Source organism: Barbus barbus, assembly GCF_936440315.1.
Source record: "Barbus barbus genome assembly, chromosome: 45".
NCBI classification, from domain to species: Eukaryota; Metazoa; Chordata; class Actinopteri; order Cypriniformes; family Cyprinidae; genus Barbus; species Barbus barbus.
The window spans coordinates 19,449,695-19,472,173 of record NC_136723.1 but is presented as its reverse complement, the minus strand read 5'-3'; the positions used below and the strand labels follow the sequence as shown (position 1 = coordinate 19,472,173).

General features: G+C 35.7%; 1 protein-coding gene across 1 annotated transcript; it reads left to right on the top strand.

Moving 5' to 3' along the window:
* The first annotated feature begins 1,387 nt into the window (after positions 1–1,387).
* LOC306864576 (calmodulin regulator protein PCP4-like) lies at positions 1,388–20,968 on the top strand. Its single transcript, XM_079408672.1, has 3 exons — positions 1,388–1,484; positions 18,207–18,255; positions 20,193–20,968. The coding sequence occupies exons 1-3, from the start codon at positions 1,476–1,478 to the stop codon at positions 20,324–20,326; spliced, it is 192 nt and encodes a 63-aa protein (XP_079264798.1). The 5' UTR covers positions 1,388–1,475; the 3' UTR covers positions 20,327–20,968.
* The last annotated feature ends 1,511 nt before the right edge of the window (positions 20,969–22,479 follow it).

The following is a 22,479-nucleotide window of genomic DNA, read 5'->3' as shown; positions in this document are numbered from 1 at the left end:
TACATAGTTCATCTCAAAATTCATGGTGACAATTGCCCTGTAAGGCCTGTTTGGCCAAGTGTGAGTCAATAGAGAACACCACGGACTGTCTTTAAATTTCCAATCTCCATTCAAATGTCTCTGTTAAAACTGGTCTTCCATCTTGCGTTAATGAAAGGCAATCGATTGTCATTTATGGGAATTCAAGGAACAAAGACAGAGATGTCACACAATTCTGATCTGGCTGTAGTTGCATCGCTCTAGCTGGTTTTATCTCGCACAGCACCAGAGGAATAGCTTGTGTTTAATGGAGCTCATCTGTTGAGAGAGATGATAACATCTGTGATAACCAAACTCGCTGCTCAGCGATTATAAAGACCGTATGTGAATCTGATGCACCAAGCCTCAAAACAGTTTGAAATTGTATTAGTTTGTGGGTGGCAGCATGCAAACAGGAACTCTCCCCAAGCTCACATGCTGCAGCGAAGGAGAAAACTGCACGTTTCCCCCCTCCATTGCACATGCACAATCAATGCATATGCTAATACACAAATGATTTATTAAGATATCCGCTTATTAAGGACAGTTCTCTTCAACAGGGTTGGCTCTAGGTCGTTCTCCCTGCTGCTGTTTTAAAGATTACATTTATCCAAACTTCACTTATGCCAAGAACCACTGCTGCAGTGAAGCTTTTGCACTGGCGTTCATCTGAATCTATGTGAGTCGAGGGCTGCATGCTGACTCTAGGAGGGAGATGCCGGATCTGCACCGAGGGAATACCTTAAATAAGTCTAATTTCTGCAAATTGTAATGCAAACTGAATACATTTAGTGGGGATAGTTACTTGGTTGTATACGTAAATGTATTGTATACATATTTTAATTATTACTATTATTTTATTTATATCATTATTAGTACTATTAATTATTTATTTATTATAATTATTTATTCTTCAGAGTAGTATCAGAGTGCTATCATGGTGGGGACTTTCCAATGTCTTATTTTTTTTTTTTTTTTTTTAAGGACTACTATTTTTTTTATCCTTTAACTCTCAACACATACATGCACACACACATTATATATATTCACACATTATAGATTATACACATTATTTCAATGCAATGAAGGTGCGTTAAGTGCATTAAAATGTGCATAAAATTAAATATTTTGATAGAAATATGCAGCTATATGTTCAATGCATTAAAGTTGAATTCCTATGCATCAACATATGTTATTTATCATGCTGTACATTTCTATAGGAATCATAAAGGCTGCAACTGTGCGCTTAAGTGATTATTCAGAAGATTAAAGTGGTGACATCACTTTAACCAGTTTTCCATTGGTTTAGTGCAAACGTGATGACATGAAAGGGAGTTGGAGCTCCAAGTATAAAACTCCAGCAGGCGCACAAACCCACGCAGCGCGCGGACTGAAGGACTGCATCACTGCTGCTCTTCTGCCGAATCAACCCTTCATCATCATACTCATCATCCAGCATGAGTGAGGTGAGCTTTCCTCATATAGGCTACTATAACCCTCGGTGCACGATGCATCACTCTACTGTAACGAGCTAATGGGGTTTCCCTAGGAGGAAATTCTCTTTCAGTGTTGGGGAGACCTGAAAATACTACATTAAGGCAATGCCTTGAACTTCCTTTGATTGCAGTCTAATATTTCCCCGTTTGCGGAGTTTGAGCGCATGCTTTCTTCACAACAACCGCAAAAAATCGTTTTAAAAACTGAAATGGCACCCATTTATCAGAACAACATGCTTAATAAAGCTTAGAAGAGCGCGACGGATTGGGAATATTGTTCTGTTGCATCTGCGCGCGCAGGCAGATAGTCGAATCAGCATTATCCACGCTTTGATTAATGATGCAACAAATGACAGTTAAGACTCAAAACTAACCTGGGATGACACTGTGATGTTTATTGATGATACGAGGCTTGTAAATTTGCTCTCATGATCTTTCGAATTAGTCGAATTTGTAGTATTTTGATGCACCAAATGCTTTTGATAATGTTTGCATACAAAATATGAATATGTATTTAGAATTCGTTTTAGATTTTACTTACTATGTGCACATGGAGCCACCACAGTTTTTACGCATTTTTCGCCTAGCTGTCTGGACTCTTTTTCTGGCTGATCTTTTTGGGATTTATCTTTAAATTAGGCTGAGTCTAAATCTTAAACACAGCAGTTTAGGAGGCTATTTTGTTCGGACCTTTTTAATACATTGAACTGGTTTACAGAACAAGTCAAAACGATTCATTCTAAAAACGAACTGAATCGGTCTGAGTTGTTTTCGATTCAGCAACGCACTGATTCATTAAACAGAGAATCGTTTCTTTGTGTCCGAATCGTAATCATGTGTATTACAAGCTCACTCATAAACCGAGAATCATCTGTTTGTTTGTTTGTTTTTATTCCCCTGTAATTTCCCACTCGTATCCCCACAACCTAAAATCCTCATTGAACCGATATGACAAAAAGTAGCCTAAGCAGCAATGTTAAAAAATAAATAAATAAATAAAATAGATTATGACAGTTTAATAAAAAGAGTTCGTTTTACTGAAGAAAATTATTTTAATAAACAAGGTCTACAACGATATAAGTAAGAATACCTTTTGCTATTGTATTAAATGCTAATTATATTCAGATTCTAAATGTGTTCTTGTTTTTTAATGAGCTGACTCGTGGCTGCAATAAACTTAACTATTAGACATGAAATGACAAACAACTGGAACGTTTTAGAACCAACGCGTGCCAGGGATTTGTTTGTTCGAAAGAACCGATTCCAGAAATGATTCGGACTTACCATCGTCTACTGCCTTGCACGCGCTCGAAATGCCCGAAGCGCGCGCGTGCGTTTGTGCATAGTACGCGCCGACCCACTGCAGCATGATGAGGAGCTTCCCTCATAGCAGGAGCAGGAAATGTAGGAATGTTATGTAAATGATTTTAGTCTCGATTAAAAACATGCCTGAACGTAGTATTTGCTAAAAGAGCTCAATAAGGCGTGAGGTGTAGGCTACTGCACATCTTCAAACAAATCTGCTGGCCCATTCTAGCATATCTGTCAGTTAAATGAACAGAGGAAGCACATGGAATCCAGAAAATGCTAGCTAGAGCAGGATAAGCTGGGAACTCCTCCATGCAGGTGCTAGTGGAGTATGGACTTCATACAACACTCTTGAATAATTCAAGATCTTCCCTTGACCTGTTCCAGCTACGTTCTTCTCACTTAAGAGCCAAAAGAAAGATGTTCACGGTCTCTTGCAAATTTAGACTGGCTGAAGTGTTTGCATGTCCAGGAATATTGCTGGAATTCCAGAGATATGGGTGGGAACGAGGGAAAACGCAGGTGGGCAGAATCCTGGGTGCTCATTATGGACTCAAAACAATATAACACAATAGCTGGTATTTTATTCTTAAAGGATTACCTAACCTGAAAAGTTAAACTCTGCCTTTATTTACTTCACGCTTTGCAAAACATTGCAAAACAAATTTGCAATCAAACATTTTCACATTGAATCTCCAAATTAACTAATTAAGTACTATGAATGATACTGATAAATACATTTCTGGGGACAAAATGTGTCAATATAGCCATTCATCATTACTGTAAAATTTGTGTAAAATTACTTTTAATTATTTAAGGAAAAAAAGACATAAGCATAGCTACTCAAGGAAGGGAAAGAATGGATCTTGCATTATTTATTAAATTTTTTAAATCTATTTCATTTAATCATTTAAAATATTAAATTGTTTCATTACTATGCACATAGAATATGAACCACCTTTACAATACATTTACTCATTTTGGGGTTTGGTAGCCAAGTTTCAAGTTGGAAACAGCTTTTAAATAGCATGAGGGTGAGTAAATAAAAAAAAGACTGCAAAACAAAACAGCTGTCCGGTTTACAAGAGTCTGTCTGAATTTGAGGGGGAGCGTTAGGATTTGTTATGTTTTGTAGTGTAATCTCTTATGCCTGAAATGGGCTCTGTGACACATTTACCTGCTTAGATATCAGAGTCATTGTTTAAACAGGGATTTAATAAATATGCAGTGAAAATACACCGCACAGACTGATGAGATCAGACAAAGAGATCAGGATTAAGCACAATTAGCGATGACCTCCACTAATGTTGGTATGGACTGATTGGTCTTTCCAACATTTGAGAGTGGATAAATCACTTTTTCTCTTTGCCTTCCCATTATTCCCAGAAAAGCTACAGCTGTGTGGTTAGCAAATCTGTAAATAAAGCTACAGAATGCGAGTATGGAACTACATCCAAAAGGTCTAGATTTGGTGGACAGACCAGAGATTGAACTGCTCCCCACACGGAGATATTAAGCGGATTTGTAGATGACTTTTGTTGCTGTGTAGGATTATGTAACACAGGGTGGATTTGGATCTGAACCATAATAAGGGTCCGCTTTTGACATCTGGTATAAAGGCCGTCTTCAAGTGCTCCTGGGAAGTTCTTGCGTGTGGATCAGAAGTCATAATTGCAGTGTGAAGTGTACTCAAGTGGTTTTAGTCAAATAAATTGAATGAGAAGTAATTTCATATGTTTTCTATTATTTTATCTTACTGAGAAGTGAAGCATTCTTTGTGCTAATGCAAAAAAAAAAGAAAAAAGCAAACTGCTGCTGAGAATCATGGGAAATGTAGTTTTCTTGTTTTGTGCGCTCAAAGTTAAAATGTTAACTTTAAAAAATATTTCTCAGCACATTCAAAGATAAAAAATGTATTTATCAGATTTTTTTATATAGTATTTTTTATAAATAGTTTCGCTTACATCTTAATATATATAATTTTATGATAAAGTTTATATTTAAATTTTAATTTGCCTACAAATTAAAAAAATTCTAAATACAAAATAAAAATGAAAGCTTTTAAATAAATATAATAAGCTATGTATATAAAACAAACATTTGTTTTGTATATGCACAAGAAACGTGCATATACATTTTACAGTGGTTTGCACTTCAAATAGCTGTTGTCCAATTTATTTCAATTTCTTAAGTTCATACAATTAAATACTTGTGTAGAATACATTTATTTATTTTTTATATATTTTTGCATTGCATTGCATTTATGATTGTTTCTGGTTAGATTGTACGATATGACCCTATAGTGCGATTTTAAAGTTGAAGTCATCACAGATTGTACAACTTTTTATTATTACTTTTGTGATACTGTGTAAAATACAGTCTTAGCTCATTAGGCCATGTTGCTATTTCATGGCTGGTAAAAGTACATCAGTGTCATTATTTAGAATGAAAGGCGATTCTGATATTGGTGTTGTGGTAGCAGTAGAGTTGCTGCAGGGCTCAAAATAACGTTGGAAGACGTTTTGCAGAATGAGGGTTACCATATGCAAAATAACTAGGTTACCCTTGTAAACCTAAATGCGCTTGATCTATTTGGAGCTACATCTGAACCGAGCAGCTCCATGTGCTGTGGTGAACGCAGCTATGAACTTGACGGAGATCAAAAGTAACTTATGGCCCTCGAGGTGCAAACACTGGATGTAATCAGGCCTGACAATTGATTTTTATACATTACGGCCCAGCGCTTCTGCATCTTCCACACGGATAAAGAGGAAATGCGCACTCGACTGTGTGCATGGGGGAACCAGACTGCACACGCATAACGACCCCCCAAAAAGCGCTGCACACGGCGGTCCGGGGCACACGGTTCTGTTCTTCCTGCTCGTTTATGTCTTCATCTTCCTCTTGCTGCATTAAACATCTGACGGCGCGGCACTAGATCTCAGATCCCGCATTGCACAGGAGCAGATTTACTGTTTATTTCCTTGGTCAGTTGCCCTGAGCAGACTCCAGAGCAAACTCTCCTGCAACTCAGCACTGCACTTGTTTCCCTGATGTATCAGCAATGTGTACACAGTATTGAACCGCCTGTCAGAACCTGGAGCCATTATCGGCAGAAAGGGATTTGTGCCGCTTGCTCTTCAGAAGAGGCTTGGGGTCTGAAGGGTTATTGATTCATGGAAAGCGGCAATGTTGAAATACTGGCATAAGAAAGGATGGTTGGCAGACTGACTGTGTCCGTCTCACCTTTTTGAACCCCCGATCTGCAGATTAAAGGCGTTTGTAAGTGAATTAGATCCACCCTTGGAGGACAGTTATGGACAAATTTGAGCATACAGCAATTCTGAGACAGACGCTCACATGCAAATTTGATCTAGTTGCTGACACCAGAAGACAAGACCAGATCTTAAGACAACTGTCTACAAAACTACTCAATCACCAGACGGGCTGTAACGTTGGCCAGTTGACAATGCCTTTTGCAAATGACTGAAATCTGTTTAAAAATAACATTTAAACATTCTTAAAAAGGAAATCTTGAGAAGCAAAATTGCAAGATATTAACCCTGTAAAATCTGACTTATAAGAAAAAAAATTAACTGTTTTTTGAGCCTTTAGTCAAAATATTAAAATATTGGCAAAAATGTTGGCATCTGTTTGTTGAGTATAATATTTGATTTATCAGTGTTTAATCGCTCATATGATATAGGAGAATATGGATCTCATACTCAAAGTGGGAAAAAACACCAAATTTTTATTCATAGGCTCAAACTGAACATAAATATGCAATTTGGTACAGTTGCTTATATTTATATGGCCAAAAGGTGAGATGAAATTCTTATAGCTTGTAATGCAAATCAATGAGAAATTTATATCAGCGTTATTATAGATAAAACTAAAACTAAATTAAAACCATTATATAACTTATTTCAGCTAGTTGCTGTACTTGATGTAAATTAAATGAACTAAAACTAACACTGAAATAAAAATTATAGACATACACTATACTGATGTATCAAAATAAATGCTTAAAATTAAAATGGAAAATATAAAAATACAAAATGATTCAAAATATGAATAAAAACTATAATAGTATCTCAATGATACAGAAATAACACTACCTCGTAGCAGTGTAACAGACTATATACACAAAATACATATAAATATCTTATAATGCAATGCAATACAATGATGATTGAAAGACAAAAAAAAAAAAAACATTCCTCAAAAGCCTAAATTTGATGCTCACATTTCAACCTGGTCTTTCAAATTTTGATCATGGTGATAATTTATAGGCTTTAGATGATTGCATATCACATATGACAGATAGGTTAAAACTTGTTTTCAGAAAATATATCCTGTATAATGTCAGTATTTCTTATGCCAGATTGTCTTGTTTAAATAAGTATTTGATTTGATGCAAAAGTGAAAAAAATCAGCCATTCCAAAAAAAACAAACAAAAAAACCTGTATGACGTGCACCTGGCTTTAGGGCCCGTTACATGATAGGCTGTATAAATATCTCCCAACATGTCAAATTGTAAAGCATCGGATGTGATCCGTTCCACTTTAAAGCTAATGAAATGCTCCCTCAATCTCTGCGCCTGCTTCATAATGTCTGATGCATCACCTGCATCCGCTGTGTGATGAATTACGTCCACAGTAATGTGTCTGCTGTTTATCACAGTAATGTTTGTGATTCACCATCCTCTCAAACCATAATCATTCTGACAACACGCACAGATTCCGCTCGGATCCCCGGTAATCCCTCTAAACTGCCAGAGAGAGTCCGACTGCAGCTCTCTGCCCAGCCTCACCGCTTGAGCAGTAATCCCTGCAGCTGCTCTGAAAGGGAAATGTCACTGAACAGGATAGAAAGAGGGATGAACGAATGAAAGAAGGCATATTAGGGCAAGAGGAGGATTAGATGTGGATAGAGAGAAAAAAATTGACCATTAAAGAGTCTATGAAGAAGATTTTACCGCACACTACTAGTGTCTGGCTCAAGTTGCACTCAAAGGTGCACTCTGGTTTCTACACAGTGTTCACTGCTCCCTGCACACTGAACAGTGGATATCAATAGAATTTGGATGTCTGGTATTTTGAGTATGATGACAAAATATATATACTTTTTGAAAATGATATAGTTTTTAAAATAATTTAATTAAAATACTATACTGTCAAAAAGCACCATCCTTCGGATGAGACGTTAAACTGAGGCCCTGACTTTCTGTGGTCATTAAAAATCCCAGGATGTCCTTTGAAAAAGAGCAGGGGTGTTACCCTGGCATCCTGGCCAAATTCGCCCATTGACCTCTGACCATCGTGGCTTCCTAACCATCCCCATATCTACACTGTAAAAAAAAAAAAAAAAAGTTGAGCAAATTTAAAAGTTTAAGGCAACCAGCTTCAGCAGATTTTTGCGTTTTCTCAACTTATTTTTCAGGAAATTTCAGAGTTTTCTCAACTTTTTGTTGTATCAACTTCCAAAATCAGCTGAAGCTGGTTGTCTTAAACTTAAACTTTTTAATTTTTTATTTTTTTACAATGCTGTAAAAAAGTTGAGAGAACTTAAACGTTTAAGGAAACTAGCTTAAGCAGATTTTTGAGTTTTCTCAACTTGTTGTTTTAAGTTTATACAACAAAAAGTTGAGAGAACTCAAAAATCTCCTACAAAAATAAGATGAGAAAACAAAAACTTTTAAGTTTTTTACAGTGTACTGATTGGCTGCATCACTCTCCACCAATAAGCTGGTGTGTGGTGGGCGTTCTGGCACAATATGGCTGCCGTCGCATCATCCAGGTGGATGCTGCACATTGGTGGTGGTTGAGGAGACCTCCCCCCCTTACAATGTACAGCGCTTTGAGTGTCTAGAAAAGTGCTATATACATGTAACGAATTATTGTTATAATTGCTTAAATCATTGTAATATAATTGTATTAAAATTAGGGCTGTCAAATTTAATGCGTTAATAACGCATGAACGCAAATTCATTTTAACGGCACTAATTTTATTAACGCACGATTAATGCAGCGCACATTTTCTGTTTGACCCTTGCCTAGATGCAGTTTTTCCAACTATATTTAGTGACTTTTTCCAAAATAAAAAAAGCATAGCGACACATCTAGCGACTTTTAAAAAATTATCTGGTCCTTGGCAGGTCTTATAATAGGTTTAAAATAAAACCTCAGATGAACAACATCACGTGATGTGACATATCACACCCTGTTATTAATTAATTAACAAAATATAAGCCAAAATGGAAACGCCATGTGTAACAACGTTAGGACACCCTATGATTCAGTCAATCATTCTGTATGACTTTATCAGTCTCTCACATCATTCTGGATGAATTTTGGCCCAGTCTTCTTTACAATGTTGCTCCAGTTTATGTTGCTTCTCTAACTTTAGCTGTCAGACGGATGTCCTCATATTTGACTCTCTAGAATACTTTGGTATACAGAGGAGTTCATGTTCAACTCAGTGACTGTGAGGTAGATAGAAGCTTCTGGCAAGCCTTCCAAACATGCCATACTTGTCTCATATATAATTGTACTGTCATGAACTTTATTATTTAACATGTTAACTGAGGCCTGTAGAGTCTGCAGTGAAGCTCTTGGGTTGTCTGCCATTTCTCTGAGCGTTACATGATCTGAATTTGCTGCGATGTCCACTCCTGGAAGGATTGGTGTCCGTTTTGAATGTCTTCCACTTGTGAATTATCTTCATCACTGTGGAATGATGGACTTCAATTTGTTTGGATTACTATTCCCAGATTAATGGCAGCAATAATTGCTTCTCTAAGGTCTCTAATGTATTGCCTCTTTGGCATCGTGTTAACACACCTGAAGGCTCCAGACCAGCAAACTGCCAAAACTTCTGCTTTTATAGAGGTGCTCACACTTGCTGATGATCATTTAGTCAAAGGCATTTGATTAGCAGTGTCTGACTGCTACTTACCCTCTTAATTCCTATGTTAACAGTAAGGGTGTCCTAACTTTGTCACACATGGCTTTTCCATATTGGCTTTATTTTTGTTAAATAAATAATGACATGGTGCAATATGTCATGTGTTGTTGTTCATCTGAGGTTTTATTTTCCAAATTTTAAGACCTGACAAGGACAAGATATTTTATTATGATGTCTTTATATGGAAATTCATGGAATTCAATAGGGTGTCCTAACTTCTTCACATGACTTTACATGAAATACTATATAAAATATCTAATATATTTATATATCTAATATATTACATACAATATTAAGTATTGAAAATAATATTCTGTATACCTGAAACATTTTGGTGATAAATGTCTTCTGCAATGTTTAATGATAAACTATATATTAAAAAACAAACAAACAAAGACAAAGACAAAACAAAAAAGAACGTATGTAACCTTGTCATGTTAATTAAACTGAATTCAGAATTTATTTTATTTTATTTTTTAAGACAAATATTTTTTGTAGTACTGAGGAGGCACGTAGTGACTGGTGGGTTAAATTCCTGTGGCGTGATATTAACAAATTTTGTACTGGTGCTCTACGTTTTGACATTTCTCATAAAATGGCGGATGGGGCGAATGGGGTGTGCTTTATTTTTCTGACTTGTTCTGCCGGGTGGTAGAATCGTCCTGCCATAGAAGTGTGCTGCGTGAAGGGTGGGGGCACGTGTCAGGGCAGAAGGAAATACCCCTGCAGTGGTGTCCTCCTCTTATGCGGGGAAAGTGAGGCGCGTGGTGGGAGGTGCCTGAAGGCAGGCTGCTGCCACCGCTAATGTCGCTAAATATTTGATGAGGAGTCCATGTAGTCACCGTCATTAGTCTTGCTTGGATTATCTCAGCAGGAAAAAAAGATTCCATTATCGCAAAATTCATGTGCAGGATGGTGGAAAAGGAAGTAAGCCTATGAAACAGGATGTACATGTAACAAGACGGCCAATAAAAGCAGCTGCCAATCATTTGTACTCGTTTCCTCAAGTGTGATTAGCTATTCACCTGTCTTTCTCTGTTTTCCCAGTGTTTTCCCCTGATTTTGTGCTCTCGTTCTGTTTTCCCCATCGTAATGTTTATTCATAAGGCTTGTTGAAGAATAAAACAGAGGCGCAGATTTCTGGAACAGTGTTTTGCCTCAGCGCTAGTGCGATTCCTGGAGATAATATTGTAAATCAAACAAACTTTTCTGCATTGAGCAGCATATTATTTTAGTTGAGTCGTAAACAGAGCTCAGAAGACACCAGAGTGAAATGCCCTGATATAAGAGTTCATATCAATATGCATATTTGCTCTAGAACAAGAATAACTGACCTTTCAGAAAGTTTGTAGTAAATTGGCATGGAAACTGATATATGTACATCTAGTCAAAATAACAGATAGGAATATATAGTAAAATGTTCACCTGGGGAGTGCCCTAATCACCCTAGCAACCACCTAGAAACATGCCAAACAACCACTCAAAACACTCTAGAAACTGCATATCACGCTGCTAAAACACACTCAACAATACCTTAGCAACCAATTAGCACCATCATCTGCTACATCCAAAGCATTCATATTTTTCTTCAGAAAATATAAAGCTAAATAAAAAAAATATTTTCTATAATTGAAATCCTAGGATTATTTATGGGAATCAGATAAAATGTATACTGCACTCCATTTTATCAGGCAAATAATTTATTTAAATAAAAAATGGATTTAAATCTATTATTATATACACTATAATTAAATTAACATAATTATTAATTTAATAATTATATATATACACACACACACACACACACACACCAATATTCATTAAATGTAATATACATTTTTCAATTTTAGAAAATTAAGTTTTTTTTTACAGTGAATATATATATATATATATATAACAATTTTTTAATGTATACAAGTAGATTTATAATATATTTTAAATTGTATTGTTTATAACAAATAATGCATTTGTATATGTAAATTTATATAATAATATATTTATTTAAAAAACTTTATTGCTTTCTTTATTATGTTCACTACACTGTAAAAAAAAATCTGTTAAATTTACGGTAAAATACCGGCAGAATTTTACCGTGAAAAATACAGTAGCAACATTTTTGGATTTACAGAACTGTTTAAATTTACAGTGAAAAAACGTATTTCATTAACTGATACAATGTTAATATACAAATTTTTCAGTTAACTCATTTTAATTGCAGAAACCGACTGCACTTAAACTGTCCAACTGCCTTTTGTTTATAAACTAATATTTATAATGTTTAAGTAAACTGAGCATAAGGGTATTGAGAACTATTTTGCTTAAGTACATGAAGAAAAACCTACTGATTTATGCAAAGTCATTAAAAGCATCAGCTCAACTCTCTTAGATAACAGGAGCACACAAACATGTATGATTAAAATGAGCAAAGAGATTCTCACTGCATCAGTAATGCAACAGTTACTGCCTTTAAATAAAACAACATGCAGTGGTTCTCTGTCTGTCCTTGACTTAAGCACAGGCTCTACTCTCCAGCACAATGGTGACCCACAAAACACAACAGGAAGGTGACTGTTAGGTTTTACAGTATTTTGTATTTTTTTTAGTGTTTTTATTCTCTCTTGATTTTACGGTGAAATATCGGCAGCTTTGGTTACCAGTTGTTTTTTTATTTACAGTGTATTTCTGTTAAAATTACGTTTGTGTATGTTTTTTTTTTTCATCTCACATATTTAACCCCTTTAATCCCACAGCAAAATCCTCGGTTTTAAAGAGCACTTATATGTCCACACTAAAGAGTGTTGAAGTAACACTGAAGTTAATGAGAGAATGAAGTGACTAATTAAATGAGGATTGAGCTTTAGTGATGAACACCTGCTGTTATCAAGTAAAATCACAGAAGGAAAGAGAAAAAAGAGCAGAGAAACAAAATTTACAGCCAAAGCCAAATTCCTTCATAATAGTTCGTCAACGTACCTTGTAGAACTAGTGGCTGAGGGTTTAGGTTGTGGTTTCTGACACAGTCTATGAGTGTCAATTCTGAGACTACTTTCTCAAAAACAAAGCTTAGATTACAGTTATTCACCGTATATAGAAAGGAAACTTACAGTTAATCATTTAACAGGTATTTTTACAGTATTTTACCGTTAAAATCACAATAATTTTTTTTACAGTGTAGGGGACCGATAAAATGATAAATTACGAGATTGGATCGAGATGCAAAATTGTCATTTAATATATACATTTTGTTTGTCCAATAGAATTTTGTTTAATTTAAGTAGTTAGCTGTTAATAAATGCAATTAGCAATGCTGCATGCCTTCTTTTTCACTCTTTGACTGAATTTGATTATGAATACTGTTAAATAAAACAAGTTTATGTGCCAAAAATCCTTATTTAACCATTAGCAATTAGTGGCAAGCCATCTTTTACACATTTATTAAAGATTTTTAACTGCAGTTAATATGAATGCTGTAGAATACAATACATTTCTGTGCCAAAAATAAGTTGCGATCCGTTCCAGCAGCGAGATCTGCTTGGAGATAATCATTTATGGAATTCAGTTCAGTATTTACGTCCTGCAGTGTTTTCTGGTGGTGAAGCACTCAAATAAAAGCCACCGTATGAGTTCCCATACTCCAGCCTGTTTCCTACATTCAGTCGAGCATCTGTTAGCCTTCAAATATGACGCATCGGACCCCCCTCCGCTTTAGCTGTCTGTGTCCTAGTTGTGTGTTTCTCCCTTAAATTCTTAATAGATGTTGAGAACAGCATGGAAGCCTTTCCAAGATCTCGAGCTGCCAAATGAATCTAAAATAGCTCTCCAAATGGCTTCGAATAAAAAAGACGGAATACAGTATTTTTTTGGTAAATTCCTCAGATGTTTAACACAACAAGAATTTGGAAGTGAAATTTGCTCCTTTTTTGAGTGCGAATCTTCACTGGAAAGTTTTTGATTCACATTTTTGTAGACACAGCTATCAGCTGCATGATTGGTACTAACTGTTGGTTGAAAAAAAACCTTTTTGGAAACCAGAAGAATGTCCATAAATCAGCTTTGAGGAGGAAGCTGTCAGCATTCGGTTCAATGGTTGTCTGTAAATGGGGTTTAAAACGCATTTCTATTAATTAGTGAATCCAGCTGTCAGAGTGAGTGGAAATAAATTAGGTTCTTCATTAGCGTCGCAGCAGTGCATGCTCAAACTGCGAGGAGAGGGATGTTGTCGCAGCGTCGAGTGGCAGTGCCAAGCGCAGCTCTGAAGGGCACTGGTGTGCTGAGCTCAGGGCATCTCTGTGGCATCAGGTTCAATTCACTGCAAAGCTTGGCTCTGCAGACGTCTGAGTCTGACACCTGAGTCATGTTTGACATTAGATTTATTTTCCACCCCTGACATTAAATGCTAAGTAAAAGGGTTTTTATTCATATTTTTACATGGCGTAATTCTCATCCGCTGCAGCCCTTTGGGTCCGAGCAAATTTGTCCACTGAGAAGCAGCAAACATCCTGTTCTCCTAAAATTTTAATTGCCCCGTGATGTACACATGGGTTTCATTACCAATCCTTTCTTCACTGCAGCTAATGAAGTTTATGATTGCAATCATCATTGTTCATAATGAACACACAATATGGGGGAGGCATATGGTGGTAGAGAAAGAGAGAGAACGAGGAGGGTGAAAACGCTTCATCCAAAACGGCTTCTCTCTGCTCACCGCTTCCAAATGGAGCCGGTGTTTATGCATTAACTAATTATTTCCTGCAGTCATTCTCTCATTAATGTGATTTTGTGTCCCTGCTTTTCTTTCGGATAACTAAGATTGTCGTTTGCATTGTTGGACTGCAGAGGTGAGCCTGACAGTGCCAGCTAATAGGGAATGTTCTTAGAACTTTGGCTAACGTTCTGGAAAGGTTCTTTCAAAGTTATGAACAAATGTTCTTCCAGTAATGTTAATAGAACTTTTACTCAATGTTATGTGGCCTTTAATAATGTTCTCGAAATGTTCAAACAAAACATTATTTATACATTATTCAAGGTTTTAGTTGGATGTTTATCTGACATTTTTCAAATGTTACTACTTTTTTCCAAATGTTTAAAAGTAACACCCCCACAATGTTTTCAAAATGATAATGCTACTCAATTTTAACGTTCGCATAACCAGGAAAACCATTTTTGAAACATTTAAAAATGCTTTAGAACGCGTTTTGAACGCTCAGAGAACATTCAATAGTAACATTCCCATAATGTTTGCAAAATTATAAATTGTAATGTTCCTTTAACCTTCGCATAACCAGGAACATTTTGAACATTTGGAGAACATTCAGAATTAATGTAGTCATAACTTGAAAACAGCAAAATGTGTTAATGTGAAAACATTTCAAATCGATTTTAACTATGATATTGAATATTATGCCAGTGTTGTTATTGTTAAAATAAACTAAAAATAAAACTATTAAATATAATTTTCTGAATCGGAAATCAAGCTAAAATTATATAAAACTTTAGAAATGTTGCCTTGGCAACTCACTGAAATAGTTCATTTTAAAGGGATAGTTCAACCAAAAATCTAAATTCTATCATGAATTACTCACCCTCATGTCATTCCAAAACCGTAAGACCTTTGTTTATCTTCGGTACTCTTGATAATGGCGGCAGACAGCGTGTGGGGGAGAAAAATGGTTAGTCGTTATTTTAGTTTTTTTTGCGCACAAAAAGTATTCTCGTAGTTTTGTAAAATTACGGTTGAACCACTGATGTCACATGAACTATTTTAAAGATGTCCTTACTACATTTCTGGGTCTTGGAACATTTCAGTTGCGTTGTTGTCTATGGAGGATCAGAGAGCTCTCGGATTTCATCCAAAATTTCTTTTTTTTGTGTTCCAAAGATGAACAAAGGACTTACGGGTCTGGAACGACATGAGGGTGAGTAATTAATGACAGAATTTTCATTTTTGGATGAACCATCCCTTTTAATACAAGTACTAAAATTTTTATTAAAAGCAAATATAGATGCATCGGATCCCTATATAGAAATATTTAATAAAAACATAAGTACATAAAATTACTAAAACTAAAATTACAATGTAAACTGAAAATAAAATTACATTTAAATACTGTAACAGTATATAAATAATACTAAAATAACACTGATCAGAGCATAATTTTGAGTAACAGATTTTTGTAAATAAAGTAAATCTTTGCCTACATAGATAGATGGGCGCCAGGTGAACTGACGTGCTTTAAAGTGGCTATGCACAGATGTCCATCTGATTAGCTAAATAAATTGAATAAAATCTCTCTCTCGCCCTTATTTGACCACACTCCGACTCGCATCTTCACATGACACACCGCTGACTGTCACTTCACTCCAATTAATGTGTTTGTTTGTGCCTCCCCGGAGCCCAATGTAATAATCCAAGTTTAATGGCATTAGCTCTGAGTCTGTGTGGTTTGAGACTGTCAGAACGGAGGGATGTAACCCTGCTGATATTGATTCTGCCAGAAAATGTCTCCCTCTGCTCCTCACTCCAGAGTTTCCTCACATAAACAGGATTAGAAACAGGAGAGCGTTCCTCTGCAGTGAGGAGATTTCCCTCATTTCACTCCTTTTCAAGCAGAAACTGAAGCGGGGCGGGGGTCTCACTGCGGGTTTGTACCTACAGAGCGGTTAGAAATATGTTTGAAAATGGGAAGTGCTGGAGCAGAATAAACTGCCCTGGCATACATTAATTCATCCTGACCTTTACACCACGATAAGTGATTTTTATTCTTACCAGTCACGACCAACGAGTCACAGGACACTTTGTCAGCAGCTTTTCTAGATCTGTGGTGTTAAACTGGATGGCCCCGCCCATAGTAAAATCCGACTGGTCCAAAATTGTGCTCAATGTAACTGTACATGAAACATTCAAATTTTCTTATTGGCTGGGAATGCATCACATTATGCAATGGTTTGTGCAGACAGTTAGCATGGTGAGTAATTCCTTGGAAAATTACACTACAACTACACCATCTGGACCCAAAATAATTATTGGAGTATGCTTTAAAAGAAAATACTACTTCAAAATAGTATTTTTTTCCAGTGTAGCATTTTCATGTAAAACTAAATCTGATTATCTTTTTTTAAACAATGCAATTAAAAAACAGCCATATATTCTGATTATTTGTCTTCTATTATAACACTATAATGTAGAATATGAAAAAGGGATTTTCATTTTGAAATTTGCTAAAGATTATATTTAGAGTTTTGTTAAATTATACATATATATATTTTTAAATGTCTTTATAACAATACTAACTTAAATGGAAAGATTAATGCACAAATAAATGTCCAGTATGTGCATATTTTTCTGCATCAAATCATTCTGAATACCTGTATTGTTTTTCTTTTTTTACAGAACTTTCTAATGTTTCCTCCTGAATCAACATTGAACTGACTCAAGCTGAATAACAACACTATTGTCTTCTGTAGAGCTGCTGCTAAATATTTGTTTCATAATTGAAATTTACTGTTATTGAACTGAACTGAACCAACATTGAACTGGCTTGAGCCAGACAATGACACTATTGTCTTGTTAAAGCTGCTTTACAGCAGAATTTTGTCTGAAATTCGAACATTTATTCTCTTATTTTCCTGTTTAATATTGTGCAGCTGATTTGAACCAACTTGACTTGCCTGATTGCGAATTTGGGCTCACATTTCAGCAACTATTTAATTTCTCAAGCTTTAATCATGCAATGTAGCACCGAGTGCATATGCGTTCAACTCTCTACGCCGTATGACATTTCAAATGACTGTAATTTATGCAGCAGCGCCCTTCACCATCCTCACAACAGCCACAAAACTATACGCTACACCATCCAGCAGGATGACTTGTTTGCATCGGGTCCTAAATGCAAAGCAATAACCGAGCATTTTGTATTTGGGCAACGTGAAGCGTTCACAGATTTTCCCCTGCCAAACATTCTTATGTAAATTCCACACGTTTATCAGAGCCTGTAAGACAAAGATAGAACTGAACACAAGAGGATTGATTGAGGTAGAAGGAGACAGAGGAAAAGAGAGAGAGAGACTAATATGATTAAATTGTGCCAGTGTGTGTGTGTGTGTATGTGTATGTGTGTGTGGAATAATCCCTCTGCATATAATGACACGCTTTCCACTGTAACCAGATCCATACAGAATGCCATCAGCAGAAAACGAGCGGCACACACACACACCGAGGAAGATTGCTTTAGCGTCAGAGCATCAAAGCTCTTCTGAAGTGTTTGAAATTCATTGTACACACAGAGTTATTAATTCAGGATATGAAGCACTAAATTTTGATCAGCTAATGAGACCGAAAACTCTCATCATTCATTGGCTAGATTTCTTCTGAATATATCCACAGACATTTATCTCTGTTCTTTTTTGTTTGTTTATAGAGACAAGAATCCGGACCAGTTGGAAACATCAAACCCTCAGGTGGACAAGGTATAATTCACTACTCCACAGTGGAATTGTGCATTTTATTATCTGGATAAAGTCATGACAGAGTCTTTTGCAAGTTTTCAGTACTTCTCCTTCTCTCTTACACAGTGCAATATTTGTAGAATATGCAATATGATTTTATGTTTGAAGGTAAGTGTAGATTAGTAAAGAAACAGTCTTTTAATAAAGTGTGCAATTAAAGAAATAGATCTCACAAAAATTTATCAGCCTCATGTTTTAAATGACTTTTTCTTACGTTATTGTAACACTTCATCATCATCATGTTGTTTTTATCACATGAATGAAAAATTTGAAATTTAAGTACTGTTGGAAACACTTAAACACTTTTAACGCATGAACTAACATTAACGTAAAAGGATAGTTCCAAAAATGAAAATTACCCCATGATTTACTCACCCTCAAGCCATCCTAGGTGTATATGACTTTCTTCTTTCAGACAAATACAGTCGGAGTTATATCAAAACATGTCCGAGCAGCATATACACCTAGGATGGCTTTATAAAGTTTTAAATATGGATATTTTTCTTATACAAACGCTTCGCTTCCACTTCAGAAGGTCATTATTAAGGCCCCGGAGCTGTGTGGAGTACTTTTTATGATAGATGGATGCACTTTATTTTGCTATAAAATCTCAACCACTACTCATTGCCATTAATTTTTTTTTTTATATATATATAACTCTGATTGTATTCGTCTGAAACAAGAAAATCATATACACCTGGGATGAATTGAGGGTCAGTAAATCATAGGGTAATTTGCATTTCTGAGTGAACTACCTCTCAGGATTCCAGATTTTCAAATAGTTGTATCTCGGCCTCTCCTAACAAACCACACATCAATGGAAAGCTTATTTATTCAGCTTTCAGATGATGTATAAATCTAAATTTTTAAAAATCGACCCTTATGACCCTTATGGTTTTGTGGTCCAGGGTCACATTTGAGACATTTGTTTTAGTATTTAATAATCTTTGTTAACGTTAGTTAATAAATACAACTATTCATTGTTGGTTCATGTTAGGTCAGGACTATTAACAATATCAACAGATAAAGCTTTTCATTTTAATAATGCATTAGTAAATGTAGAAATAACTAAGTTCAATAAATGTTGTACAAGTATTTTTGGTAACACTTCACTTTAAGCCTTTATGTATAATGCATTATAAAATTGTACAATCTAATGAATAATTGTAACCACTGTCAATATATTATATACTTGTCATTGTTACATTATGCATTTTAAATTTGGTTATAATTATCTATGACAACAAAATATAATGCATTACAACGCATATTATAAATCATTATAATGCATTAATTTACACCCTTTAATAACCTTTTATAATGCATTATACATAAACGCTTTAAGTAAAGTGTTGCCTTACTGTAAAGTGTTTTCATTACTTTTATGCGTTTTTTCAAAATAAAGTTGAAGATCACAGCAGCTTTGTGTGAGGAACAAAATTTAATTTTCAAAGGTATTTTCTAAAAATGCAAATATACGAGTGAATACACTTAAAAGTATCTCTTTTTGTAGGGACTTTTTGTAGCAATTCCATAAAAGAACCATTTTTGGCTCCCCAAATAACCTTTCAGTGAACAATTCTTAAAAGATCTAAAAGTGTAAAGAACATTTTAATAATCTAAGGAACCAAATATTCCACTATAAAGAACCTTTTGTGCAATTGAAAATTTTCATGGATGTTAAAGGTTCTTCATAAAACGACTGATGCCACTAAAAACCCTTTATTTTTAAGAGTGTGTATCTTTTCATGTCGTACAGCTACTGCACAGTACAAAGATCTATGTAATGGTCAAACCTGATCAACCATGAAAAAAAGCAGAGTCGAGCCTGACTGCAGATCTGCAACAGAACTGCAGTGCATAATATCGATCCAATACACAATGTGTCGTTCCCACAGACCCCTCTAAGAAGGACGTCCCAGCTGAGGACTTTGACATCGACATGGGCGCCCCCGAGACGGAGAAGGCAGCCGTCGCCATCCAATCACAATTCAGAAAGTTCCAGAAGAAGAAGCAGGTGGTGAAATCATAATCGCGCCCATGCAGGGCATCCCTGGCCCCGCGCGGGCCCAATGGCACCATTAGGGCAGGGAGTTGCATGTCAGATAAACTGCACTGTTCTCGGGTGGGGGGTCATGGGTTGACTGGGGTGAGGGTGGGGGAAGATGCTAGGTGAAGAGGCAATTTGCCTTTTGCTATCATCTGTCAGGAATAAAATGTGATATTCTGGTTCCCACTAGTACATAGATTTTTTTCAATACAATACTTTCCTTTTAAAATACTTTTGTTATTTTTTGATAAATACGAACAGATCCATCATTAATGTCAAGGTGTTTGAAAATATCCACCTTAAAGTGTTTACCAACTGTGTGACAGTATTTCCTCTGTGTAAGACCAGAAACCAGGCGTATTTATTGCCAAATGATCAAGAATGTTGCTTAAGGAAACATCCTGAATGGCATCTGAAACTATAAAGATTCACACAGACTTATTTAATCTTTCACCTATGTTGTGTTTTTTGTCTGTATAGATGAACTGATGTTGTGTTTGTGGTTTATCATTATTTATCATTACCAGTCAGTGTTTTTGTCAGAAAGCAGTGTATTGTAATATTCCTGACACCAAACTATTGGATATAATTGTATGTGAACTCAATAAATATTGGGATGACCTCAATGACTGATGGGTTATTTCACCATTTTTCTTTCAACACTGGCTGTGTCCAAAACCTTACAAATATCAAAAGGTTGTCCAATGTTTGCATAACATAATACTTCATCTGGTTTTTGAACGCAGCATAACCTATTCTAGAGGTTTTAAGACTACGATATGCCAAAATCTTGTATATTTCTGTTTTTAGTTCAGAACTGGTTCAATAAAAAAAGACACAAACAAAATATTTCATTAACTGTTCTCGCACATACATTTTTCCAGCCAAATCTGGGAGAGGAAAGATTTGAGAAAGTGTATTTGAAAAAACTCAGGCACTGTTTCACCCAAAGATGCCAGAAATTCAAATAGCTTGGAAATAAAATTAGAAAACAATCATATCTGTTGTATTAATCATGTCTATACTCAAAGTGTATTTAACATACACTAAATCTCTAAAACAGCTTTTGGAGCATTTTCAGGAACTCACATCCTCTAAAACTGTGAGAAGTCCTTAAACTTTGCAGTTTATGTTAATTTAATTAGTAACGTAACACATGTAAATAACACATATCATTTGTGTACAATGTAAAGTGTTGCACATTTATTGGTACAGAGATGGGTATGTGTATAACGTATGCAGCTTCTTCTTATCACTTAAATAGAAAAGCCAATTAAATTGTTATTCATAGGGACTACGGAACAGAAATTTATACGTTTATTTTAAAGCGCAAAGTGTTACAAGTACAAAATGTATAAATAAAGCTATGTAAAAACTTTACTTGCATTTTTACAACACTATATTGTAAGCATGTCACATCTGTTAATCAAAAGAGAACGGTGTCGCTTTTGATTAACAGATGTGACATGCTTACAATATAGTGTTGTAAAAATGCAAGTAAAGCTTTTGAATAATAAGTAGACAAGTGGTCAAGGGGAGAGACTGATATTTGAGATGGACACCAAACACAAAACATGTTATAGTCAGTGTGACAAGTACACAATGTATAAATAAAGCTATGTAAAACTTTACGTGCATTTTTTTACAACACCATATTGTAAGCGTGTCACATTTAAAAAGAGTTGTTCTGTGATCTGTTCGTATCTGTTCGTACAGAGACACTGTCTTGAACACTTGGACCCAATAAGTACAGTGGTCAAGTGGAGAGACTGATATTTGAAATGAACACCAAACAAACACAAAACTATCCTGTTACTGTAACCAATATTACAACAACAGCATATCTTGGTTCTGTGAAACGCAGCAAACCCAAGGTTACTCGCGTGTCGAGCAGAAACAAAACCTCAGCGTCCACTTTCAGGCCTTCCAACTCGTCTCTCCAGCGGGTAACCCTTTCCTTCTCCAGTTATAGCCTATTCCTTTGACCTCCTCCTCTTTGCTAATGCCTCAGCTATTTCTCTTTCTACAGCCTTTCTACAACAAATCTCGCACGTGCTTACTCTTTCTTCACCATCAATAAACGTCTCTTGTTTGCTTCTGATTGGCTACAGTTGTGGTGCTCGGTCTGATCGGCC